At 50.0% G+C, this 27,262-nt stretch overlaps 1 protein-coding gene across 2 annotated transcripts; it reads left to right on the forward strand.

Annotated features, from left to right (window-relative positions):
• Positions 1-25,906, forward strand: Ggt5 (gamma-glutamyltransferase 5). Of its 2 annotated transcripts, XM_055598957.1 has the most exons (12): positions 1-2,476; positions 15,786-15,916; positions 16,149-16,244; positions 16,712-16,904; positions 17,400-17,557; positions 18,189-18,335; positions 19,513-19,649; positions 19,940-20,130; positions 20,550-20,656; positions 20,791-20,909; positions 21,038-21,148; positions 24,509-25,906. In XM_055598957.1, the coding sequence occupies exons 1-12, from the start codon at positions 2,304-2,306 to the stop codon at positions 24,653-24,655; spliced, it is 1,710 nt and encodes a 569-aa protein (XP_055454932.1). In that variant the 5' UTR covers positions 1-2,303; the 3' UTR covers positions 24,656-25,906. The 2 variants fall into 2 exon arrangements, with proteins under 2 accessions (XP_055454932.1, XP_055454933.1); XM_055598958.1 differs by lacking the exons at positions 16,712-16,904; positions 17,400-17,557.
• The last annotated feature ends 1,356 nt before the right edge of the window (positions 25,907-27,262 follow it).

Here is a 27,262-nt window from a genome sequence, read left to right on the forward strand (position 1 = left end):
TGGCCCCACCCACAATGGGCTAGGCCCTCCCATTGTGATTAAGAAAATGTCCTTACAGGCTTGCCTATAGCCTGGTCTTAAGGAGACCTTTTCTCATTTGAGGCTCCCTGTCTGATGACTCTAGCTGGTGTTGCTATAAAGCTAGTCATCACAGTCCCAAAGGGCAGCCTTTCCTGCTGTGTCGAGGTCTGTAGAACTCACAGCTGTGACCGTGAAGGAAGGAGATGCTTGCAGACATGATGTGGGCCGCTGGGGCCGTCACAGCCTGAGAGCTAAATATCGCCCCTAGAAGTGAGCACAAGCTAAAGCAGGATTCCCTGTATGCTCCATGTCTGTGTCTCTGGGATTCTGTATCTGGGTGAAGACAGAGACTGTGCTGTTTTGGGAGGTGGGAGTGACAGTCATTCCTCAATCCATATTTGTAGGGGAAAAGGCAGGTGTGGGCTGTCCCTAAGCCAATGTGTTGGGGTGTGGTATGTGACAATGTTTCAGGCTCTATGGGGATTGGCATTCCCATAGTTCCATGGGCCAAGAGTGCTGGCAACGTACTTCACTCTCCCAGACCATGAGGTTTAGCCCAGAGTTTCCTCAGGGACTTGGAGACTTGAGTGACCGCTGTCATTTCCCTGTTACTTTTTGGGTAAAGGCCTTCAAGATTACCAGAACTGGCCTCCCCAGCCAAGTCCGGTGTTGAGAGTTTGCAGGGCTCTCTGCACCCTGGCCTATGCCTGACCAGAATGTCCCTGTGTGGGAGCAGGAGGGGAGATAACCTACCCTTGAATCTGCTTGTCCCCTGCTGCTTTGTCCTTAGAGCTTTGGGGACTGTGTCCAGTCGGTGGGCTGGCCTCCTCTCAGGAATATGCTTTGGCTACTGATTGAAGAGTGTGGGAGATAGTGGGGATGGAGAGGCTCCCACAGATATTACCCTTTCCCTCTAGGCAGATGTGGGGGACAGGCTTATGTGGAAACAGCAGGAGCTTTGGATGGGACACTTTAGCAGGCCCGGTGGCCCAGTGCAGGCATTCCTTCTCTGGGCCTCATTTGGGTATGGAGATGAGAGCGGGGGCCATGCTCAGTGGAAAGAGAGTGAGGGCTGCTGTGAAGGCACTGAAACTGAGAGGAAGCCCAGCCCTGTGCTCTACTGCCCTGCGCGACCTTTAAGTCTGACCAAAAGAGTATATCAGTGGGTCCTCATCCCTCTGCTACCTCCCGCCTGGACATCCTGAGTCCAGGGAGCAGGATCCAAGCCAGGCCCAAGAGTAGGAGGCTCCCCAGCATGGAAATAGTCTTGGGCACCACTAGACCCAAGGAGACAGACTAGCAGCCGGCAGGGCTCCGAGCTGCAGAAGTGAGGGTACCCAGGCAGGACAGCCTCACCCTCTAGAGGCCTAAGGTTGTGTTTCTGGGTCACCATGTCCCAGGGTGCACGATGCAGCGATACTGGATGCCAGGGGCTAGACATGTGGTCCCCTCACCCCCTTCACACCGCACGGTCATACGTGTAGATAAGGCTGTGCCAGGAGGTGGTAAAATGGTCTGGAGTGGCTGCTTTGGACCACTTTCAGTCCCATCGCTGTACTGTGTGTGGGTAGCTAGGTTGACTTGCTTGCTGCCTACGGTGGAACCAACTGGCGGTGTGGGGCTGGGGAGTGGAGTCCCACCATTCGGGGAGACACCATGACCCTGAGCTATTGGGAGCTACTCTGTCACCGAAAGTGGTGAGAAAGCTTCCATGAGTCCTGTGCCTCATTTCTCCTGGGGGACAGCAAGCCTCATATTCCCAACGGCACTGGGATGAGGAGCCTCTGGGTGCCGTTGGGCATGGGATCAACTGGCAGTGAAAGAGTTAACAGCAGGAGCTGGCTCTTCCCTTGAAGAAAAACTCCCTGTAGATGCCTGGCCTGCCTCCAGGGCCAAGCTGTGGAAGCTAAAAACTGGAAGTTCAGACCTGTGGCTGGAGCTGCGGATCTGCCTTGGTAGCAGGCGGTAGAGGAGGGGAGCAGCCTGGCCACTGTGTCTGTCCCTCTGTCTATCCATAAACCCTGGCTGGCTGGCTTCCTGTTGCTCCTCTGTAACCTGCCTGCCCACCTATCTGTAAGCCTGTCTATTTTCCTTTTTACCCAGTTGTCTGTCCCGTGTGACTGTCTCTCTCTCTGGACCCACTCATCTCTTCCATCCGTCCAGTCACCTGAGTTCACCTGTGTAGTTTCTTCTCCACTCCCCTGGCAGTCGGTCTGTCCCTTCGTCTGTCCACTGCCCTGTGTACCCACCACCTCCCCTCTTTCTTCCCGGACCATTGTACCATGGCATGGGGCCACAGAGCCACAATCTGCCTGGTCCTGCTGGGCCTGGGTCTGGGCCTGGCCACCATTGTGCTGGCTGTGGGCCTCTCTCATCACCATGCCTCCTGCGGTCCTGAGGCCTTCGCACATGCAGCCGTGGCCGCTGACTCACAGATCTGCTCTGACATTGGACGGTGAGTAAGAGGGGGTTTGAGCTCCGTGGCCCTCAGCAGCTGGCTGCTTCTGGAGACTGTATGACTGGGGTAGGGGTGTGAAGAGGACATGTGAGCGAGTGCCGTCGTGGCTGTGAGCTAAGTCTGGCCATGTGTGTTTGGCTTCCTACACCAGGCCTAGGGCCCTTCTGTAGAACACTGTAGGTGTGCCGTAGGGGAGATGGGGACCCAGGACAGAGTTGCAGACATACTGTGACTCTATTGCTCGAGAAGGCCAGCTGTACAACGCTGCCTTGTCCCTTCCTGTCCTGATCAAGGCTGGGATTTTTTTTCAGGGACGTAGGCAGTGGGCTTCAGGATTCCATGTGTTGGTCTGTCCCACCTACCACCCATACTCAGCGCTTCCTAGGAGACGAGCACGCACACCAGATCCACATCTATCGGGACCTCCCTCTCTCTGACAGGGTCTGGTCTTGGTGACTGGAGTCACTGATGAATGACAGGCTGGGAGGAAGAGAGTGACAGGCACCACAGTGGGTGTTTCCTGGCTGTCTTCTAGGAAACCCAGCCCACAGGAAGCCTCTGCTACCCACCATGCCGCCACAGGACCGGGCTGCTGCAGGAAGCCATCCCTGGCCCCCTGTCTCCCACTGAGCCCCCAGAAACCTGGGCGAGCCTCTCCTTCCTTCCCAGAGTATCAGCTTGGTAGCCCACTGTGGGGGTTCAGCTGCTTTGTACACCCAGGGCTGGGTCCTGCAGCAGGGAGGGTGGTGTTCCCGCCCAAAATACAACTCTAGCATGCTTTCTTTTGCTGTTCTTGAATTCACCCTTCTTCCTTCCTCCCTCCCTCCCTTCCTCCCTTTTTTAATCCACCTGCCTACCCATTCTCTCCCACCTCCCTTGCTCATAGTCACCCCCAACCTTGCTGACCTGGTCCTCTGAGTTCCCAGGCATTCTCTCTTCCATTCACATCTACATACAACTTGGCAGTAGTTGGCATTCAGTAGCTGGTATCTGGCAGCTCACATCCGGATCCATGGGGCGGTCCTTCCTACTCCACTTAGTGCTCCCAAGGGACGCAAGAGTTACCACCAACTGTGCTGTGCAGCACCCATTTAATCCTCCCAGAATGCAAAGGTGTGAGTGAGGTAGGGTATATGCGTTTGCTCAGGCTCCACAGAGAACCGGCCAGATGAGCAGCCCTCCTGAACTTCCACTTATCTCCGAGGAAGATCTCTGAACAGCATTTGGCCCATGAGAATCAGGCTGTGCTTAGTGCTTGGAGCCTGTACTCCATTGCACTCTAAACTCTCTCTCTCAAGCTTTCCTTTCCCCTGGTAAAAAGCGGATGTGGGCTGCTTCCACCCCAAGCATTTCATCCAACAACTCTCCCTGCTTCCTGTTCTTGTTTTAAGAAGCTGGGAGTGGGAGGAAGGCTCCAGCCCCAGCTATGTACTGTGAAGGAAAGTCAGTGACCACAGCCAGGCTGGGCCTCAGGAAGGTGCCCCTGCTGGGGTGTCCTCTGGCCAAGAGCTTGGTTGGGATGTCCGCCCAAGGGAAGAACTGGCCAGTGTCACAGCAGGACATCTCTGTAGGCCTGGCACCTCCCTCTTTTTCCCCCCTCTTGCTCCTGTGGGGGGGGGGTTACTCTGGGAGGGATAGTCTTACTAAAGTCCCCTCCCCCTCTCCTTAGACCCCAAGCTGGCCAGCCCTAGGCACATTAATGGCCACAGCTTTATTTACCTAAGTGGCAGAAGGTGCTCCCTTGGTATTCTAGGGAGCAAGTTTCTGGAGGGTTGCTGTGGTCCAGTGTCTGGACTGACACTGGGCTTATGCCTGTGGTTGTGGGGTTGGGGATACATGTGGGTAAGCCATGAGCCCTTGTCTTACCTGCGACATCTAACAGTTTTGTTTGTCACACATCAAATAGGTGAGGGGTGGGAGCAGGCCCAGTGGCACAGCCTAAGCTGCCTGAGGTCCTGGGTTCCACTTCTGTCACAGTAAAATAATCTATGAGGGACAACTGTACTCTGTCACAGCAGACAGACAGCCCCGCTTTTGTGGGAAGAGATATGAACAGATGTATGACCATGTTGGATGGTTGGGGATGATCACTGTTTATCTGAAGTTTCTGTTCTATGAAAATCTCTCTCTCTCTCTCTCTCTCTCTCTCTCTCTCTCTCTCTGCTCTCATCTTTCTGTGTTGAGCAGAATGACCCCCTAGGTTTAGTCACCCCTGGGATTACAGTTGTGAGCCATCATGCCTGCCAGCATGGGGCACTTCCCTACCCTCTTTCTGCCACTTTTATTTTATTTTTGTTTCTTTTCAAGACAGGGTTTCTCTGTGCAGTCTTGGCTGTCCTGCACTCAGTTTGTAGATCAGGCTGGCCTCGAACTCACAGAGATCCACTTGCTTTTGCCTTCCTGAGTCCTGGGATTACAGGTGTGCACTATCATGCCCGGCTCTTCCATTTTTTATTAGGTTGTACATTAGATGTATTTTCTGTCTTATTATTTTTCTCCTTTTAAAATGCATTGTGAGTCTTAAGCCACCTTTGCATTCCTAGCACAAACCCCGCTTAATAGTGATTCAATATGATTTTTATGTCATAGACAACAGTAAAATTTGATGGTCTGTAATGTCCCCTTTGTTAAAATTGTCTCATCAGTTTAGTTTTGTTTCAGTGCCTGCGTCTAATCCGGGGCCCGGTGCATGCCAGGCACACGCTGCCCACTGAGCCACACTTTATTGTATTTGGTATCAGGTTCGTGCTGATCTCGTAAAGAACTGGGAAGCTGTTTTCTTTTCCCCATGTCTGTCTTAAAGTACCCCGATGACAAAAACCGAATGAGAAAGGGCTTAGCTGATTCACAATTCAAGATACTGTTCATCACAGTGGAGAAGTTAAGGCGATGGGAGCTTGAAGAAGCTGAACAAATCACATCCACAATCGAGACAAACAAACCGGGCGGTGGTGGCACACACCTTTGATACCAGCGCACGGTAGGCAGAGGCAGGCGGATCTCTGAGTTCGAGGCCAGCCTGGTCTAGAGAGTGAGCTCCAGGACAGCCAGGGCTACACAGAGAAACCCTGTCTCAAAAAAACCACATCCCCCCTCCCCCGCATCAAAGAAGAAGAAGAGGAGGAGGAGGAAGAAGGAGAAGAAAGAAAGAGAAACCAAGAAATGCTTCTGCTCAGTTTACTTTCCTCTTTCCATAAGGTCCCAGGGTCTCTCCTAAGAAACTCATCTCATCTCAACTAACCTAATCAAGACCCCCCACCAGGAGGCTCTCCATGGCTTCCACGTGATGCTAACCGTCACAGGGGCATTCTCTGTTTCTCTGTCCTCTGGAAGGAAGAGGCTTATCTTGGGTTGTTTTAAAATGAGTTTATTTTATCTTTACGTGCTGACACGTAAATTTGCAGGCTCAGCCTTCTGCACCAGTTTGGATCTTACTCGTGTTGAGGGTTTGCTCTCTACTTGGTGCTCTTGGGAAGTGGTGGGGCTATAAGAGGCAGAAAGAGCGGGAGGCCTTGTGGGTCTTGGGGCATGAGGCCTGGGAAGAGGACTGTGGGCTCTCTGTCTCCTCCATTTTCTTTTTCACTGTCTGGGAGGTTTTGTGCTGCCAGACACTTCCACCACGTGTCACCACAGCCATAGAGCCACAGAAGCAGCTGGCCCATGGACTACAACTTCTGGGCTGTGACTCAAAACAAACTTTTCTTTTTTAAAAGCCGATTACTTCAGTATTTGTTATAGCAACAGAAAGTTAACATTCCCTCTCATGCTTGAGTGATTTGTGTACGTGAATGTGAAATGTTCAAACTGTGGTTTCTGTTTCTTAAACAACTACCAAGTTTCTATGCTGTAATTATTTTCCATGTATTTATTTATTTACTCTGTGTGTATGCGCGTGCGTGCGTGCGTGCGTGTGTGTGTGTGTGTGTGTGTTATGTATGTCAGAGGACAACTCATGTTGGAATTGGTTTTCTTCTTTCGTCCTGTGGATTCTGGAACTGGCATTTAAGTCATCAGGCAGCAAACACTTTTACCCACTGAACCATCTCATCAACCCAAGTTTCTATTTGAGTGAATTACAAGAAGTTAATAAATCCTTTTTAAGAAACATGTCCAGTTTAACGCACAATTGTCACATGTATCGACACACTTTTGTTTATTAAATAAAAATCTTCTCTCTACACATGGTGCCAGACACTTTCAAGCCCAGTACTTGGAAGGACTCTGAGTTTGAAACCAGCCTGGTCTACAGAGCAAGACCCTGTCAGCATCTTTTGAATGTTTACAGGGACCTTTAATGAGTCTTTGTTCCTCATCAGCCTTGATCAGACTGAATCCAGGGCCCTTACGAAAAACCAATGTTTGGCTTTGCTAATTTCCTTTTATAATGTTGGTAGCTGAACCCCGGGCCTTGAGCAAGGTAGGCAGACGTGAAATTTCTGAGCCACACCCTTGGCTGCAGATTTTATTGCCTGTGCATTTGTGTCTCCTTGTATTACTTTCTGCTTCTATCTTGATTCTTTTCTTCCATTTCCTTTGACTTATAGTAGCTTATGTAGCTTAGTGCTAAAGCACTTGCCTAGCACATGCCAAGACCCGAAGGCAGTTCTAAGCATCAAAAACAAACAAACAAAACAGTGTATATCTTTAAATAAAAGGTATTATGTTGAATTTATGGGGCTACAGCTTAAGAAACAAATGATAACAAGCTACAATTTGTTTCTGGCTAAGCAATCTTGATTCAGGGCACTGATCCAGGACTGAGCATCAGTACCTGGTGATGGCACTTGCTGGCAGACTACAGACGTAATGCAGAGTGCCATGTGACCAAAGGGAAGGACAAAACAAAAGTGAATTGCCAAATTTACTGTTTCTCCATTATTCATTAACAATGCTCTCTAACCATGATCTCCTCTCCCTGACCATAACATTCTTGAGTGTTACTGTTGACTCATGGGTGATTGCTTTGGTTTATTATGCTGTAATCCCATTTTTTTTTTTTTTTGCTTTTTCTTTAAAGATATATTTTATGGGTGTGAAAGTTTTCAGGCATGTAAGTATGTATGTCACCTGTGTGCCTGAGTCCCAAGGAGGTCAGAAGAGGGCACTGGGTCCCCTGGAGTTATGGATGGTTGTGAGCTGCCATGTGTGTGCTGGTAGCCAAACCGTGGTCCTCTAGAAGAGCAGCCAGTGCTCTTGACCACTAAGCCCTCTCTCCAGCCCCTTCTTTCTTTTTTCAATGCTCAGTTTATCTTACTATGACCAGTAGGAGTCAGAAACTATACATGTTCTTAGATTTGTTTATTTTATTTTTATGCATATGAGTATTTTGTTGCATGTATGTATTGTACCACATGCATGCCTGGTGCCTTTAGAGGTCAAACAGAGACACTGGACATCCTGAAACTGAAGCCACAGATGGCTGTGAGCTACCGTATGGGTACTGAGAGTCAAATCTTGGTCTTAACTGCACTAATGCTCCTAACTGCAGAGCCATCTCTCTAGCTAAGTTTTTTTTCACACATATTGTGTTAGTCAGATTTCCATTATTATAACAAATACCTCAGATAATCACTTACAAAAAGGAATTTGGCCTACTGTTTAGGAGGTTTTGCTCATGATCTGTTTGTCCCATTTGCTTTAGAGAAGCTCATGGCAAAGCTGCCCACCTCATGGCTGAGACAAAAATGGAGAGTGAGGGGCATCAAGGCATGTCTTCAGTCTCCGGAAGACCTCCCATGAGGCTACATATCTTGTGGTGGTTTGAATGAGAACGGCTCCCATAGACTCACGTATTTGAATGCTTAGTCACCAGTTAGTGGCACTGTTTGGGAAGGACTAGGAGGTGTGGCCTTATTGGCGGAGGTGTGTCATTGGGAGTGGGCTTTGAGGTTTCAAAATGCCCATGCCAGGCCTGTTGTCTCTCTCTCCCTCCCCCCCTCCTGCCTGTGGATCAGGATGTAAAGCTCTCAGCTATAGTTCCAGCATTATGTCCGTCTGCTCTCTGCCTGGATGATCATGGACTAACCCCTAAAACCATAAGCAAGCCCCCAGTTAAATGTCTTTTTAAAAATGAGAGCTGCCTTGCTCATGGTGCTCCCTCATACCAACTGAACAGTTAAGACACATCTTAACTATTCCACCGTCACCCCAAGTTGGGGACTAAGCCTTCCATCCATGGGGACCTCCCCTGACACACTCATCAGTCTTGGAGAACATGCCTGTCTACTAGCCCCGATGTCTTAGGATCAATTTGCATATTCCTTTAACCAGACCTGAAGTCAAGGCCTACCCAAGGATGGTATACATGCATGTATGTATGTATATGTGTTTTCTGTTATTTTGTATCCCTGGTTGGCTTAGGACTCACTATGTAGACCAGACAGACTCAGATGTGCCATTATCCGCCAGGCTCTGCCTCCTGAGTGCTGGGATGGCAGACATGAGCCACCACGCCTGGCTGGAGGATGGTGCTCTGGAAAGTAAGAGCTGGACACTGCTGTGCTTCTTCTTCTTGATTGGTTCTTCCACTCAGAGACTAGGAAAGGCTTGTCTGGGACGTACCTCGCTCTTCCTGGTAACTTCAGTTCTTCCTACCCTAGTCTTCCGTCTGTCTGTCTGTCTCTCTCTCACACACACATACACATACACTCATCGCCGTGGTTATAGAAATCTACAACAATCTCAGTTATTTGCTTTCCTAAATTTCAAAATTGCTCCAACAGCATTAATGCTAATAGTTAATTAGTTTGATGTTAAACAAACATATTAGATATCTTAACTGTTTTTCTTTGCTTTTATAAGACACCAAGGCCAAGGCAACTTACAAAAGGAAGGGTTTCTTTGGGGCTTACAGCTCCAGAGGGATCGGGGTACATCACCATCAGGCAGGGGCCATGGCAGCAAGCAGGCAGCCATGGAGCAGCAGCTGAGAGCTCATATCTTGATCCATAAACAGAAAGAGAGAGAGAAGTGAGAATGACTTTTTTGGGGGGGGGAAGTTCAGAGCTTGGCCCCCAGTGACACACCTACTCCAACAAGGCCACACCTCCTAATCCTTCCCAAATATTCCCACCAACTGGGGATCAGGAATTCGAACATGTGAACCTATGGAGGCCATTCTCATTCCAACTACCGCCTAGGTGTGGTGGTGGTGTTTTGGCCAATACCTCACAAATTCCTTATACCTAAACATGAAAATCCCCTTATGTAACAGAGCATCATACACAATGAAAAGATCTAAGTGTACAATTATTTTTCTGATATGGTTATGTTGTTAGTTTAATATATTACTAGCGTAATTTCCCTCGATGTGCATTCAATTTTAGGGTTTTACTTCTTTTGTCCCTTTTGGTTTTTATTTTGGAATAAGAAGTCAAAGGTATGTAGAAGGTACACTCAAAAGTCTTACTCGTATTTTTTATTCTGTGTGCCAAGTCACTGCCCTGTGTGTGTGTCTGTGAGTGTGTGTGTGCCACATGTATGTGTTCATGTGTTTGTCTGTGCATATATGCACATGCATGGAGGCCAGATGTTGACATGGAGTATCTTCCTTAGTAATTCTGCACATGGAGACGTGGTGTACCTCTTTAGTAGTTTGTGCTTTGAGACAGAGTCCCTCAGACCCGGAGCTCACAGTTCAGCTAGGCTGGCTGCCCAGAGAGCTCCGTGCAGCCATCAGTCTCTGTCTCTTTGGTACTGGGATTCCAGCTTTTTCAAGCCCTGAAGTGCGCCCGGCGAACACTTTAACTGGCTGAGCCATCTCTCCAGCCCTCAGTCACCATGTTAAAGGAAATCCATTATGCGTGCCTCTGATTTCCCCCACTATAACTTGTATATTCTGTGGGCACTACTCAGGAGACCCCTTCCTCCAGTTAGAGTAGACAATTATGGTGATAATCAGCTTTCCAATACTATCACAATTAGAGAGAATACTCTTATAAAGAAGAAAGGTTTACTCTGGCTCACAGTGTTGTCAGTTTCAGCCCATGACTGGTTGGCCTGCTGGCCTGTGAGGAAACTGCATTATGGCAAAGGGTGAGAGACAGCATAGCTGCCCACCTCATGGCCAGGAAGCAGAAAAGACAGTGTGAGAAGAGGGAGCTAAAGGTGCCACAGTCTCCTGTAAGGGCATTTTCTCCCTTGACCTAAATATTCCCACTAGAACCCACCTGTTAAAGATTCTACAATCTCTCAATAGTTCTAGCACTGGGGATTAAAGCTTTCATATACAGGCCTGTGCAGACATTCAAGACAACATGGCTTTTTTGTTTTTTAAACATTATAGCTGGCATCATAATTAAAGCCGAACATTCATTAGTATTCTTTTCCCAAAGCAAGGACCTGGAAAATAACTAACTACTATCATTTATGGGATTCTAAATACGTGTGTGCAAATGTGTTTCTGCCTGTTTTAGTGTTTGTTTTCTGCTTGTTTGTTTTTGACATGAGGTCTTATTACGCAGCCTTTAATTTGCTATGTGACCCAGATTGGTCTTTAATTTGTGATCCTCCTGCCTCAGCCCACTGATGCTGGGTTTATAAGCTTGTGTCATTACACTCAGCTTCTGTGTTTAGTGGGTTGGTTTGTTTTTGTTTGTTTGTTTGGTTTCCTGAGACAAGGTTCCTCTGTGTAACAGTGCTGGCTGCCCTGAAACTCTCTCTGTAGACCAGGCTGACCTGCCTCTGCCTCCTAAATGCTGGGGTTAAAGGTGTATGCTACCACCACCCACCCAGCTTCTTCCTTCCTTCCTTCCTTCCTTCCTTCCTTCCTTCCTTCCTTCCTTCCTTCCTTCCTCCCTCCCTCCCTCCCTCCCTCGCACTCTCCCTCCCTTCCTCCCTTCCTCCCTCCCTTCCTTCCTTCCTTCTTCTTCCCCCCACCCCTCTCTCTTTCTTTGAGACAGGCTCTCACTGTGTATCCTTGGCTGTCCTGAATTTACTACAGAGATCGGATTAACATGGAACTCCGAGCTCTGCCTGCCTCTGCCTCAGTTTGCATCACCACACCTGGCCTCAGCTCTGTCTCTTCAGTGTTGGTTACTCTCCATTCTCACCTCTGTCTTTACAGAGCTCCTGTGTTCTGTGATTTCTACCTTATTCTTGTATCTTTTATGTCTCTTTACTTATTTTCTGATTGATTTACTTTTCTCTTCCCTGGGGTGTGTGTGTGTGTGTGTGTGTGTGTGTGTGTGTGTGTGTGTGTATAAGGGTATGCCTTAGTCACTGCTCTATTACTGTGAAGAGACCCCGTGACCAAGCCAACTCTTACAAAAGAAACATTTAATTGGGGCCTTGCTTACAGTTTCAGAGAGTTAGTCCATTGTCATCATGGCAGTGAGCATGAAAGTAGGCATGATGCTGGAGCAGTCATTGAGAGCCACATCCTGATCTGTAGGCAGGGAGAGGGAGAGAGAGGGAGAGAGAGGGAGAGAGAGAGAGAGAGAGAGAGAGAGAGAGAGAGAGAACACCTTTTGAAACCTCAAAGCCCAGCCCGAGTGACACACTTCCTCCAACAAGGCCACACCTCCTAATCCTTCTAATCCTTTGGAATATTTCCATTTCCTGGTGGCTAAACACTCAAATACATAAGCCTGTGAGGAACCATTCTTAGTCAAATCACCACAGTAAATGTGTGTGTGTTTAAGTGTGTGAGTGTATATGTATGTATATGTGTGTTTAAGTGGGTACATATGTGTATATGTTGGTTGTATATGTGTGTGGGGGGGTGGCATATACAGGTTCATGTGCCATAGTTAACCTGGGGAGGTCAGAGAATGACCCTTAGGAGCTAGTTCTCTCCTGACACCTGTGAGATCCAGCTCAGATAGATCTGTACATAAGCCCCTCCACCTGCCAACTTGCCAGCCCTCTTGTTTGTTTCTTTGTTTTCTCCATGTTTATTTTTTTTTTTGGGGGGGGGGATGTTACTATGTTGCTAGGCTGGCTTCAAGCTCCAGGGCCCAGGTGATCTTCCTGCCTTGGTCTCCTGAGTTTTCAGTTCACTGATTTTTTTCATGTTTGTGTCTAACCTACTATTAGCATTGAGTCCCTAATTCCAGCTTTTCATTTCCAGTTGCCAGAGAACTGATAAAATTTTTAAAAAAAAAATAATTAAGAGGGGCATAGAGGTGCATATCTTTAACCCCAGTGTTTGGGAGGCAGAGACGGGTGAATTTCTGTGAGTCTGAGGTAGGCCTGTTCTTCGTAGCAAATTTCAGGCTAGCCAGAGCTAGCTGCATAGTAAGACACCATCTCAAACAAAACAAACAAACAAAATTAATTAATTTATTTTGTATGTGAGTGTGGGTCACTCTAACATGTGGGGGTCAGAGAAGAATTTTGGAAGTTGCTTCTCATCTTCCACCTTGTTTTTGAGAAAGGGTCTCTTGTTTCTGCCCCACCAAATACTCCAGGCTAGCTTAGCTCGTGAGCTTCCTGGAGCTTCCCATGCATCTAGACGTAGGAATGCTGGGCATGGAGGTACGGGCCGTCACATGTGGCATGCATGTTCTCAAGTCACTGGGCTCTCGTGACACGTGCTTTTACCCACTGAGCCATCCGCAGGCTTGGAATTTTTAATCCTGGCTTCTATATGTTGAGATATAGTCATTTGGATATTTGTAGTTTGGTCTGGTGGCTTATATTGATAAGTCTTGGCATTTAGGGGAATGAGGCAGGAGAATCATGAATTTGAGGCCAGTTTGAGCTAGAGAGAGAGAGAGATTCTGTTATGTTTCCTTGCTGTCTTGTTTGTGTTCCACCTAGAATTGGAGAACATGTATAACAATTGCTAAAAAATAAAATTTGAGGGTGACAAGACCCGGCTTTCTCTTTGTAGACTTGGCTGTCCTGGATATGTAGACCAGGCTGGCCTCAAACTCACAGAGATCCACCTGCCTTCGTATCCCAAGTGCTGGGATTAAAGGTGTGTGCCACCACCACCCAGGGCTGTCAAAAATAATTTTTGGACTAAACATAGTGGCTTCCTCCTGTAATTCTAATACTTGGAGACTGAGGCAGGAGGATCACCATAAGTATGGAGCCAGCCTGAGCTATAGTCTAGGACTCTGTTAAAAAAAAACAAAAATCAAACAAACGAATGCCAAAATAACCCCAAATAATAGGTTAATAAAAGTAGGTTTTTAATTTTCTCAAGGCCTTAGGATTCTAAAATTCTGGGATCTCCTTTATAATTCCAGTAACTTGATGGTTTGCTGGTGGGCCCCCTGCAGAGAGGCCTAGCCTAATTCCGGATGTTACATCTAGGAAAGGACCCCTCCTGGAGCATGGCTCATGCACATCTCCCCTTCCCTTAGCTGTCAGAGGGTGCCAACAGCACTGTCCCACCGCTCTGCTACCTGTGTGGAAATGGCAATCTCCTCCAGGGAAAAGCAGCTGTAGATGCCGGGCCTGCCTCCCTGGCCAGGAACCCTACTGCCGCCAACGTCTCCACAGCACATGATTCTGATTTATCTGGCTTTCCTAGTTCTCTGTGGGAATTTGGACTGAAGTGTTTAGTTATCCACGACTGGGATGTTGGGTAGCCATTGGCTGGTTATTCTACTGAAATGTGTAGAAACCAGGCAGACACAGGCGACCAGGCACAACAGGCCCCTGCAGAAACCCAGGAACTCCTCAAGGACCGGTAGCTTGGACCAGGGTGGTGGACATGGTGTATCTCCCATGTAGAGTGGAAGAGACTGGCCACCCAGGATGACTCCAAGGGTGAGGGACAGAGTTAAATGGCAAATATCTACGGCATTTTCTAAGCCCACGAAAACAAGAATAGCAGGTTGTGGGGGTAGAGGCAGGAGGGACAGAAAAGATGCAGTTTGAGTCAGGGTGGGCGTGTGGTACTTCTTAGCTCCCGGCGAGCCGTCTGTAGATGGCTGCACAAAAGTTTCTCAACTTTAGGGAAGAGGACTGCCTAGAAGCTAAATTCACAAGTTAAAAGTACAAAGAAAGAGTTTGCATTTCACCGGTGAGCTTAGCTATGGACCAAGGACTCAACACTGGGAGGTCAGGGAGGTCAAAGAAAAGCCCATGATGGGAGTCAAAGAGGCTGAGTGTGGAAAGGGGTTTCAGTGGGAAGTAGCAATTGACAGGACCGGCTGTTGCCGAGGGGCCTCAAGCAGAGCCGTGACCTTGTCTCTGATGGGAATATGTCATTTCTTCAACCGATTTCACCCGACTTTGCTGATGATGTTCTGCTGTTAAGAATTTGTGCTTATGGGGCTGGAGAGATGGGTCAGTGGGTAACAGCACTTGGAGAGGACCGAAGTTCTGTTCCCAGCACCCATACCAGGCTCACATTACCTTGTAACTCCAGCTCAGGGTATCCAACACCCTCTTCTGGCCTTTACACAGAACACTCACACACACCAATCTTTACAAAAATTGTACTTATGCATGACTATCTTAGTCTTGTTTCGTTGATGCTTCTGGCTCCCTTCCACTCCAGGATTACATGTGTGATAACGGGGTTCCCATAAATACTAACATTTAAGCTGAGGAGCCACAGTGAGGCAGAGTCCAGGGTGGACTGGCTGGGTCACAGGTAACTGAGTCAAAGGAGGATGTGGGGTCAGAGGTCCCACGGAGTTTCGGGAGGAGCCCTAGGTTGGCTCTTGTGGGCCTTGAGTTCCCCGTGGTACTTGGGGGTTAAGTGGTAATCCTGGAGGGATGGGAGGGCCTCTAGGTGTGAAGGAAGGGGCAGTCCTTGGGAGAGCTGTGCAGGTTGAACTTCCTGGCATGGTATCCGCTGAGACACAGGCCAGTCTCACTAACACTCTGAAGTTGAAGGACCTGCCCCTCGGACGCCCCTTGGGCATCTGAAGCCCAAGAATATTGTTATAGGCTTGAAGACAAAGAAAAAGATGGAATGGCTCATCAGTCCAAGTACTGGACCCTAGTGGCAGGATCCTGGGGTCACCTGCCAAAGGGCAGCTTAGACAGTGGACTCTCAGAAAGGAGACCCAGAGTTGCAGGGGGCCAGGTCCTTCCTGTTGCAATGAGCAAGCGTTTCCAGGAACTTCAGGGGATGGTGGCAGCAGAATCTTTTGCAAATGGAGAACCACCACATTTGTGCCACAAGGATGTGTAAATGCCCCCATTCTTTGCAGTCTATTGGGTGTGATGAAGGATCAGGGAGTAGCTGAATTGAGGGGACAGCTCAGTGCGCTTTCTCATCCACCTTGGGGGTTGGTGCCAGCAGACAGACCAGCAATGTGTCACTGTTTCCCAGTCAAGTGAGCCCAGGAAGAGACGGGGTCGAGAAGCCAGAGCTCTGATTCCTTGTCGTGTCCCCTAGAGCCATTCTCCAGCAACAGGGCTCACCCGTGGACGCCACCATCGCTGCCCTGATCTGTACTGGTGTTACCAACCCCCAGAGCATGGGCCTGGGTGGAGGGGTCATCTTCACCATCTACAATGCATCAACAGGTGTGCCCTCATGTGATGTCCCCTGGGGAGATGGGACATCTCAGTCACGGGGCACTCTCTCCTCGGGCCTTCTTGCATGCTTCCTCCTGGGCACCCCTGGGACGCTTTGTGCTACCTTTGCCTCTTACTGTGCAAAGCCCTGCTGGTAGGTAGTGTTCCAAGGGTTAACACGGAGATGGAAACCAAGACCTCGAGCAGGTTGGGGCCATCTCTCACCCTGTCTCAACTCCAGGGAAGGTGGAGGTCATCAATGCTCGGGAGACTGTGCCAGCCAGCCATGTCCAGGGCTTGCTGGACCAGTGCAAAGACGCCCTGCCACTGGGCAAAGGTAAGGTTTTGGGAAGGGTTCTTTATGGCCCTGTCTAGGACCCGCCCCCAAAAGGGTCAGACATGAACAAGCTGTGACACCCTGGGCATGGGGAGACTGTGGACCCCCGACCTCCTGGGGTGGGTTGGAAGGCTTCTTTTGGGAGGGGGGACCTCTGAGTTGGGGGTGTGTCCCAAGCGGAAGACCAGTCTTGGGGAGCTCAGTGGATATGTGTTGGTGGGACAGGGATCCTGGGGCCAGTTTGTTTGAGGGCAGAGCAGGCTCTGGGGGTGGGGGTGGGGTAACCTAGGGCTGGTTCTGTTTATTGCAATGATCCAGTGGCTGGTGGTGGTCTTTCTGCGTGGGCTTTGGAAGGCTGTAGGGAGCCACAGGAGGTCTGTGCAGGGAGCAATATAGTCAAGCATGTTCCTCCAGAAGTTGGGGTGAGAGGAGTTGTACTGGGCTGAGGAAAGGTGCATATCACGCAGGGGCCCAGTGGATTGGAGTTCCTGGGGAGCTCCGTGGCTATGCTGAGGCCCACCGCCGACATGGCCGCCTGCCCTGGGCTCAGCTTTTCCAGCCCACCATTGCGCTGCTCCGAGATGGTTTCCGCGTGCCCTCTGTCCTAAGCCAGTTCCTCAACAGCTTCCTGAGGCCCTTCCTGTATTCATCAACGCTGAGGTGAGCACCGCAGGGTGCTCCTCAAATCCATATCCCACCCAAGCTCAGCCACAGCCTGGCTGCGCCCCAATCCAGTGGCCTGCGCCAAAGCCTTTACAGCCAGGCTAGTCCATGCTTACCCGATTCCGGTCAAAACCTAACTGAGGCTGAGGACAGCTTACACCTCCAGCCTAGCTTCCTTCTGCTTCTCTTTGGGGGTGGCAGACGATCTTTGGCTGACCCCTTTCTTGCTCTGCTAGGTCAGTGCTAGGTATTCCCAGTAGATGAAGTGACCCTGGGAAACACGGACACACCAGAAAGGTTCCGGGGCCAGGAGTGAGGATGGTGGCCCCAGTCCCACTTCCTTCTAGAGAACCAGTTTCCCAGTGCCTCAGTGCTGGGACCACGGCTGTTCCCCCAAGCAGATCCTGAAGATTTTTCTAGACTTCAGCAGGAAATGTGACTGTCACGGGGATCTGGCGTCTGAAGTCTGAGTTTGCCTCCTACCTGCCCTAGACAGCTCTTCTTCAACGGGACAGAAACCCTGAGATCTCAGGACCCATTCCCGTGGCCTGCACTGGCCAACACCCTGGAGACTGTGGCCACGGAGGGTCCGGAGGCCTTGTACACGGGGAGGCTAGGCCGAATGCTGGTGGAGGACATTGCCAAGGAAGGTTAGCTAAACCGATACTCCCAACACCCAGCACAGCTAGAGAAAGAGCCAAGTTCTGGGCTTCAGGGGTTAAAGCCACAACTTTCCCAGGCCCTTCAGGACTGCCGGGGTCCAGGGATTTGGGGGAGGACAGTTGCTCATCTAGTCCGGCCCAGCCATTGCTAGCCTTAGGGGTCTCAGTGGTGAACCTGGAGTGACAGAGCTTCTGCCTGCAGCCAGGCGCTGTGGCACACACCTTTCATCCGAGTACCCTGGGAAGCAGAAGCAGGAGGATCTCTGTGAGTTCTTGGCCAGCCTGGTCTACAAAGGGAGTCCAGGACAGCCAAGGCTACACAGAGAAACCCTGTCTTGAAAGAAAAAAAAGAAGAAAAAAAAGAGTCAACGGCACGCCTGGGTGGCCGAGCTGACCACCTTTCTCCTCCCAGTTCCCACTTGCTTTCCTCAACTCTCTGTCCACCCACTCTGCCCATACACACTCACCATCACCCCTCACTGCACGTATACCTTCAGCCCTCGGGGGCTACAGCACTAGCAGGCACGAGTATCCTAGCACTAGCTGGCCTTGCGTATCCTGAGATGAGGAGCAAGCCTTTCTTCGGCAATCCCCTGGAGCTCTCGATGTCTCCCTCCAGGAAGCCAGCTGACGGTTCAGGACTTGGCTGCCTTCCAGCCGGAAGTGGTGGAGCCTCTGGAGCTGCCCCTGGGAAACTACACCCTGTACTCCCCACCACCGCCTGCAGGGGGTGCTGTTCTCAGCTTCATTCTCAACGTGCTGAAAGGCAAGACCTTCTCAAGCCTCCTCTCTCCCCTCCAGCTCAGCCCTGCGGGGGAGCATGAGCTCTCAGCTCGTCCCTGACTTTGGGGAACAATGAGCTTTCTGTCACTGTAACATAAGACCGGGCACGGCTACTTATCAAGAACTGTTTAGCTCCGGGAATGCAGCTCAGCAGTCTGGGCACTTACCTGCCTGTAAGAACAACCAGAGTCACATGTGAAGCCCATTCCAATAGCAAACATTCAGCGACCTATAGACTTCCTATTAAGTCTTACCTCCCAATGCTGACACTATGAGGATCAAGTCTCCAATCGCAATGAACCGTTGGGCACACTCAAGACATAGCCTAATCATAGCATATGGCCGCTGTCTTTTTTTTTACACACTAGGCTAACGGACTGTCTAGGAGAGTGGTCAGGACTGTGTATTTTAGAGTTGGTCTCAGTGATGTTGTGGGTACCAGTCTCAGTGCTGGGGCGGGGGGGGGGGGTATTGTTAATAAGTGATTAGCGAGCAGGCGCGTATTCAGTTTGAATACTGGAAGGATTTACATCCTGGTGTGATGGAGCACGGCGGCACAAGATTTCATCACGGATTGTTTATTTTAGAACTTTCCATCCAGAACGACACTTAAAGCTTACAGACTGTTTATTCTGGAATGTTCCACTTAATGTTTTCAGAGCACAGTTGACTGTAGGTAACTGCAGGGAAGATGCGGAGAGTCAAGACCACAGACAAGAGACGGCGTCTCTTCTCTGGGTGTCTGACTCATAGATACTCATGTGACCTGGCGTGGTGGCGCACGCCTTTGATCTGGGTGCTCAGGAGGCAGAGGTGGTCGGAACGGTGAGTTTAGATCTCTGAGTTTCAGGCTAGACTGGTCAACAGAATGAGCTGAGATAGCCAGGGCTACGCAGAGAAACCCTGTCTCCAGGGGGAAAAGATGCATGTGATCATATTTAGGGCTAAGCTACACAATCTACACGATGCAGGATAAATGCCTCCTCTTAAAATCCTTTATGTATTTTGCCATAAAATGTAGTACGAATTCTTGTGCAATATAAATCAATTTTTTTATGAATTCTGGGGATAAAAAAAATGAATCAATCTTTCTAGGGGGGTGGGTCCAACATCAACCCCACTATACAAAGTAACCCCCTAGCACCCCACTACCTACCCAGGGTTCAACTTCACCGCAGAGATGGTGGCCCGGCCTGAAGAGAAAGTGACTGTGTACCATCGCCTTGTCGAGACACTCAAGTTCGCAGTAGGGCAGAGGTGGAGGCTGTGGGACCCTCACAGCCACCCAGGGATACAAGTAAGGCTCCCTGGGACTGATGGTGCCCTCCCTCCTTCCTCCGCGTGTATGTAGCATGAAGGGAGGAGGGTCAGGGCTGGCGCAGAGAAGGTGGAGGAATTTCCTTGGAGCTCCAGGCAAGGATATCCTTGCAGTGGTCCCCAGGGCTGGAAGAGACTCCGGAGTGATAGATACGGCAGGGAGTATCCAGGTTTATCTCGCATGGGAGATGAGCTCATCCTGCCTCTGCTTTGAGGACCACGCCCCGACCCATGGGTCCTCACACCTTGCCATCTGACTGCTCAACCCAGAACAACTCCCAGGACCTTCTCGGGGAGGCTCTAGCCCGTCACATCCGTCAGCGGATTGATGGCCGCGGTGACCACCAGCCCAGCCACTACAACCTGTTCGGGGTCAGGGCCAACGGGATGGGCACCTCTCACGTGTCAGTGCTGGGAGAAGACGGCAGTGCTGTGGCAGCCACCAGCACCATCAACACGCCGTGCGTGCGCGTGGGACCTGGAGGGGGGGGGCAGGGGCAGACGGCGCTGGGGGGGGGTGGGTGGTGGGGCGGGCCTGGGGGCCGGACCCACTCTTCTGCTCCTGATGCCGAGGTCTCCTTTGGTCTACTCCCACTGACCTGTCTTTGCTGGTCTCTAGGCAGGCAGCCTCTCGCTTTTTGCTTCCCCCGCTATCTGTCTGGCACCAGGACATCGCTCGCTGAGAAAAGCTATTGCTAGGTGGCCCTGAGATAGGTCCTGTCTGGCATGGACCTGATGGGGTGTCCTGACGGGGGCCAAAGGGGATCTTTGGGGCCTGTGGGTAGTGCCAGGCTCTGGTGTAAAGCGTGCTGGGAGTTTGCTGCCCCCTGACGTTGGGAGCCAGGGCCCCAAGCTCAGGCTCCACCTTTCCCCTCTGAAGCTTTGGAGCGATGGTGTACTCACCACGGACAGGGATTCTCCTTAACAACGAGCTCCTGGACTTATGCTGGAGACATGAGCCCGGTTCCACGGCCACTCCTCCACCTGGTAAGAGCAAGGTCTCCTGCCCCGCAGGCACTCCGTCAAGAGGAAGGAGGGTGGGTGGGCAGCCAGCCCCTGGCTGGGTCACCCCCATCATTGGGCACTATTTGCTGGGTGGGTGTGATGCTGGCTGGCCCCAGTCCCAGGTGAGCGGCCGCCATCTTCCATGGTGCCTTCCATCTTGATCAACAAAGCGGAGGGATCAAAGCTGGTGATTGGCGGGGCTGGCGGAGAGCTTATTATCTCTGCTGTTGCCCAGGTGAGTCTGACGGTTCCTGGCTAGTGCGTTCCCTCTCCGGAAACTCCCTGGGGTGGGGACAGGGGTGTTGTGGTGGGATGGTCACCTCCCGTGAATGCCTCCTCCTTCCCCACATCCTCTTCTTCCAGACCATCATGAACAAGCTGTGGCTTGGCTTTGACCTGACAGAAGCCATTGCAGCCCCCATCCTGCATGTCGACAGCAAGGGCCGTGTGGAGTATGAACCCAAGTTCAACCAGGTGAGTGAGGCTGGTGGTTTGTTCCCTCGTGTAGTTTGAAGCTCATGATTGAGAGTTTATTCTTGAAAGAGCTTGCTTTTCCTGTAGCGTTTTGTTATTGTTTGTTCTAAACACGTGATTCTCCCACTAAAGCCCCGGGGGTCGGGGCAGGACCAGGGGCTGAAGTCTCTTTGACTAGCTGCCGACCACCTTCCTCTCCAGACAGACCCTTAGCTTCCTGGAAGGTGATGCTAACCGGATGCACTGTGGTGCCCGGTGGGTCAGTTCACAACCACTCACAAGAGACCAACATCCTCTTCTGATCTCCACAGGCTCCTACGTCACGCGCGCGCGCGCGTGCGCGCGCACACACACACACACACACACACACACACACACACACACTCGCGCATGCACGCGCGCACACACACACAGAACTAGATAAATGTCAAGCTTTGGGTTTATGGCCATTCCATACATCTGTGGTTTAAGGTTCTCAAAGTTCTATGTTTGGGTTCCCAAGGCCTCCTTCTGGGAAGGTCCCTTAGAATTCCAAAATCCCTTAGAGTAAGAGACCTTTAGCAAAAAGGGCGCCTACAGACAGCCCTCACCTCCAAAATAGTTTGGCTCATGAATTTTTTAACTTTCCAGTGTTGTAAAAGTCATAAAAGTCATATATGCAGGGCTGGGGATGTAGATCGGTGAAAGAGTTTATGTAAGTTCCCAGTGCTAAAAAAAAAAAAAGAAAAAAAAAAGAAAAAAAGAAAGTTATATGCACCTAGTGGAAACCCTTTAATGCTCATTATACATTAATGGTGATTGCTCCTATAACTATTCTATGTTATAACTTCAGGACAGTCCTCAGGAAAAAAAAAATTACATGTGAGGTGCGCAACCCTTTACGATAAAATGATCTTTGTCTTAGACAACGTTTAGCGTAGGCTGAGGTTGGTGTTCTGCACATTTGGGGCAAGCTATGATGTTAGGCTTAAAAGCTTTTTTAAAAAGATTTATTTGTTTTGTGTATGAGTATACTGCCTGCATGTCTGTATGTGTGTCACATGTATGACTGGTGCTCATGGATGTCAGAAGAGGGCATGGGACCCCCGTTGTGAGCCACCGTGTGGGTGCTGAGGACCGAACCTGGGTCCTCTGCCAAGGCAACAAGTGCTTTTGAGTGCTGAGTCATCTCTTCAGCTTAGATACATTAAACATACAAATGCAGTTTGACCTATAATATTTTCCGGTCATGATGGATTTGAACAACATACGTAGTGTTGAGAACCTTGTTGTTCCTGTCTGAGGGTCTGTGCTCAGCCCCTTGGACTCAGATTCTTGGCATTTTGGCATCGGTGCAGAGTTCTTCTGGGGACCCGAGATGCTCTGTCAGAACACTGGGCCCAAGGAACTGATGTTTAGAGGATGCAAGATCCAAGGCGTGTTCTTTTAAGCCCTTACTCCCTGAGGCTTGGCTCTTGACTCTTAACTGAAAATCCTTTCTCAGCAATTATCGGTTCTCAAGCCTCAGCACTCTGAGAATCTTGGACTCTGAGAATTTAGAAGATGACACACAGTCCGGGAAATGAGGTTAATGAAACCCAGTGCCCCATAAGGCCAAGATCCTCAGCTCCCTTGGGATATCAGAATGTCAGTTATACAGACCCAGGACTTTCCCGCGGAGAACATCATAAACTCTGGTGTGGAGACCTTAAATCTCCAAGGACCTTCATAAGCTACCACCAAGGCAAGGGAGGTCTTGGAGTCTGGCCACTAAATTCTGAGACGTGGAGCCTCTGAGGATTGAAAGGTTAGTTTTGGCTTCGGCCCTGAATGCCTCAGCCTTTTATGCTAAAGTCACTGGGCAATTCGTACAGTAAATAAAAGAAAAAAGAAAAACGTCAAAGCCCTAAGGGCATGTCTCCAAATCTCACCTTGCCGGGGGCTCCAGTCCCATAATGTCACCTGTAGGAGTTGGCTAGGAGGCGACTAATTACAAAGACTGCAGAGATTATGGATGTACCTGGATGTCTGTGAAATGTAGGGCATAGTGGACAATGTTCCTGGCCCATTAATTTGAAACAGTGTATGGCTGAAGAAACGCAATTCTTAAGATTTTTTTTTTTTTTTTGGCCTCCCTTTAACATGATAAAAGGCAGGGCAAGGGGGTTCATAGCCCAGGAATATAAAGTGCTTAACATTTTAGAAAGCATAGTTTGCCCGGTGTGGTGGTGCACACCTTTAATCCCAGCACTCTGGAAGCAGAGGCAGGTGGATCTCTGAGTTTGAGGCCAGTCTGGTCTACAAAGCGAGGAGTACAGGACAGCTAGGGGGCTTTTTACACAGAGACCCTGTCTCAAAAAGGCAGAAAAAAAAATAAAAAAGAAGGAAGGAAACAGAGAGAGAGAGACACCAGAACTTTGGTTTCTACCTCGGGGTTCACAGGTATTAGTGTCATACCTGAGCAAATGGGGCCCCATGCCCTGAGGGTCTCCCGCCAATTCCCTCAGGGTTCTAGTTTTCTTGGATATGCACAAGTTCATTTACTTTTGAGACAGCATTTGGTTCTGGCTAGCCTCAGACTTGCTACGTAGTCCAGGCTGATCTCAAATTTACAAGCCCCCTGCCTCTGCCCAACTGAGTGCTGTACCTCCATACCCGGCTTGATATGTAAGCATTCCTTTAAGTATACATTCATAAATACATACGCTCATAAATATGCTCAGACATGTACAGGCATGCATATGGAATGCTTCATGAATTTACAAGTCATTCTTGAGCAAAGACCACGTTACTCTTTCTGGGTTGTTCCAGTTTTGGTGTGTGTGCTGACGTGTGAGAACAGCTCGAGGATATTCTGGAGCTCTGGGTCCTCCTAGACACCCCCTTATAAGCCCTAAAGTCAGAGGCCCCCGGGAATTCGACTGCTGCATATCTGGGTGTCTTAGGTCGTGAGTTCTTGTCCCTGTGTTGCTGTTGTCCTGTGTGTTTTGGCAGGTGATGGGTCTGGATGTCTGGCTTCTAGAGGTTTGTCCTCCTCAGTGTCCCAAGGTATCCTTGGGTTCCTAGCTAGGGCTGCTTTGAAGAGACCCAAAATTGTGCCTCTTAGCCCCAGTTTTCTAAAGCTGTCTTCTCAGCAGCAGCCCCTAGATCACCTCAGATTTGTCCTCTGGGGCCCTAGTGAACTGGACCCAAGAACAGAATGGACTTGGTGCTTGCGGGGGTTTTGTTCTGAGTTGCATAGTCCCCGTAGTCTGTGCCCTCTGATATTTTCAGGTTATAAATTCTATGCTCTGGGACCGGCGCCTGTCCACAGTCTACCCCTAGCCAGGGTCCTCCAACCCCTGTCTCCCTCTCCATGGCTGTTCCTTCTCTCTTCTTCAGGAGGTGCAGAAGGGGCTGCAGGCCCGGGGCCAGAACGAGAGCAAGCGGTTGTTTTTCCTGAATGCAGTCCAGGCTGTGCTTCAGGAAGGGCCCTGTGTCTATGCAGCATCTGATCTGAGGAAGGCTGGAAGGGCGTCGGGGTACTAAGACAGCTTCGCCCAGAGTTGGGGTCTGGCCCACTGTGTGTCCCGTGTTCCACATGCTGTTGGTCTGGGTAGCTCAGGACCTGGATCCCTTTTGCTGTGAGATCAACCGGGGACTGAAAGGGTGGGGATCAGCTTGGCAGATGAATGACTGAAGACGGAAGGGTGATTTGTCCCAGAACCCATCCCAACACCTGCGGTCCTACGGTCCCGCCCTGGCTCTTCTAGCCTTCCCCTGGCCTCAAGTTCACTCTCTAAATGGTGTACCCACCCATCCAAGATTAAAGAGGATCACAGCGTGGATTGATTTAGTGGTTCCAAGCAAGTAAGGAACCGTCAGATAGTGCCCAGACTCCTTCAGGCCTTCATGAGTCACCATCAGGGCTCAGAGATGGGCCAGGCTTCATAAAGCTCAATGGACAGAGGTCAGCACCCAACCTCTTCGACTCTGCTCAAGCTACGATATCTTGGGAAGCTCCGAAGTGTTTCTGCCCCCCCACCCCCGGCTTGCCTGCCAGTGGGAAGGCAGGGACGTGGCTCGTACTTGTCCCCAGCTCTTGCAGCATCCTAATCCCCTTCAGGAAAAGGTTGGATGAAGCAAACCTGGAGAGGCCTTACTCGGGTGTTAACACTCCACCTTCTTGAGCCCCGGGCTGACCTCTGAGATGAACTGATCCTCTGTGGCATGGCACTGTCCCCAGGTTGCACACCCCTGACACAGTAGCGTCCCCTCAGGTGCCCCCGGATGCACACACTGTCTCTGGATGGGGCCTACGTCATCCCTGGCTGAGAACTGCTGCGCCAGGTGGGTGGAAAACTACCGTAGATGGCGTTGCGGGCCACCCAGTAAGGTGCCCATCACGGACAGCTCCCTCTCGGGACCTGAGCACCTTGTACCACACTGACTCCTGGGAGCATCAGGTACTTATACGCCACCCCAAATGTCTGAGGGCATTGCTTTACTAAATGCAGGATGCAGCAACAACCTGCATGTCTTATTCATCACTCTGGTTCATCACTCTAGTTCAATAAATAAGATCTCTTTTTGCTAGCACCTAGTTTTGATTCCCAGCACCCACATGATGGTTAGTAACCATCTATAGCGCCAGTTTCCGGGTACCTGCTGGCCCTTTCTGACCTCCAGAGGCACCAAGGATACAAGTAGTATACATACCTACATGCAGGCAAAAGACTCCAACTTCAAAAATTAAAAAAAAAAAAATGATGACTTCTAACTCTGAAAATAAAGGTAAATGTGCCAGTAGAGTCCCTGTTTGTTGAGGGTTCATTTCCTTTCAGACAGTCCGTTCTATGGTGGAAGGAGCTAGGTAACCCGCTGGGTCTCTGAAAAGATGTTAGGGTCACCCCCCCACTATCTGCAGAAGATTGGTTCCAGGACCTCCCCAAAGAAGACTTCTGTCTTCTGTGGATGCTCATGTCCTTTATAGAAAATGGAATTGTATTTGCGTCAGCTGCTTGTAAAACCAAGGGCTGGAAGGTTAAGTGAGGTCTAGGTCCAGGCACTGTCTTTCGGTGTTCCTCATTACAGTTGGATTTTCTTCATCTTCATTGTGGCATTGCGGGAAGGTGTGGACTCCCCAGTCCCTTGAGTTGAGACCATGACATTCTCTACTCTGTGCATGAGTACCTGTGCCTAGCTCCAGGATCTGTCCCGATTTTATGACTGCTTCAGGCTACTTAACCTTGCTCCACATGCCCTCTTCCAGCTCCCACTACCCCTGTGCTTGCTTGGGTGCTTTTGATCAAAGAGGACTGGGTGGCAATGTTTTCTGTGTATCTCTGTCACCATGTGATAATGTCTGTGCCTTTTCCATACCAGGCTGAAGAGGTAATGTCGGACTTCTACAATGAGTTCTGTTCTTGAGGGATGATTTTTTTTTTTTCTAGTGCACTAATGAGAGATTCGGCTATAACCATGTGCCCGACACATTGTGACTAGGCGGGGGAGGGGGAGGAGACAATTTTGGTTTTCTCCTGACCCTTATAGAAAAGAGTTGATGCCATATCTGAGAGAGGAAATCATACCTTGTTCCTACTAAGTCATCTCTTGATATGCAGTGGACGAAATTTGATCCCCAGGCTTTAAAAAGAAAGAGGTCAACCTGGCTCTGTATAATGTCACCAGGCAACTTAGTTAAATATAACCTGTGAGAAGCACTTTCACTTCCAGTATCAACCCACAGCGAAATCGAAAAGCAGTGAGATATGTCCTGTGCCCAAGCTTTTCTTTAAGACTGGTGTGACTGACTTTCTGGGTGTTCAGCAACCAAATGTGGAGGCCAATGCTGATAAATACATGGAGGCTTGAGAGGACAGCCAATATTTTGGCCCTTGACCCAAGGTCAGGGGCATGAGAGGACACCCCTCAAAGTGTTCCACAGCTCTGGTGAGTCACCTTTCCTAGCAGGGTGGTGGTGGCACACACCTTTAATTCCAGCACTTAGGTGGTAGAGGTAGGGGGCTTCTGTGAGTTCGAGGCCAGCCTGGTCTATAGAGTGAATTTCAGGTCAGTCAAGGCTTCACAGAGAAACCCAGTCTCTCTTTCTCTCTCTCTCTCTCTCTCTCTCTCTCTCTCTATATATATATATAT

Source organism: Psammomys obesus, unplaced genomic scaffold (genome assembly GCF_907164565.1).
Source record: "Psammomys obesus unplaced genomic scaffold, mPsaObe1.curated_primary_1811, whole genome shotgun sequence".
Lineage (NCBI taxonomy): Eukaryota > Metazoa > Chordata > Mammalia > Rodentia > Muridae > Psammomys > Psammomys obesus.

Coding starts and splice junctions, on each gene's coding strand:
- Ggt5 (XM_055598957.1), top strand. CDS start 2,304: ATGGCATGGGGCCACAGAGCCACAATCTGCCTGGTCCTGCTGGGCCTG. Junction 16,245..16,711: donor CGCCCTGCCACTGGGCAAAG/GTAAGGTTTTGG, acceptor CATATCACGCAG/GGGCCCAGTGGATTGGAGTT. Junction 18,336..19,512: donor CATTCTCAACGTGCTGAAAG/GCAAGACCTTCT, acceptor CTACCTACCCAG/GGTTCAACTTCACCGCAGAG.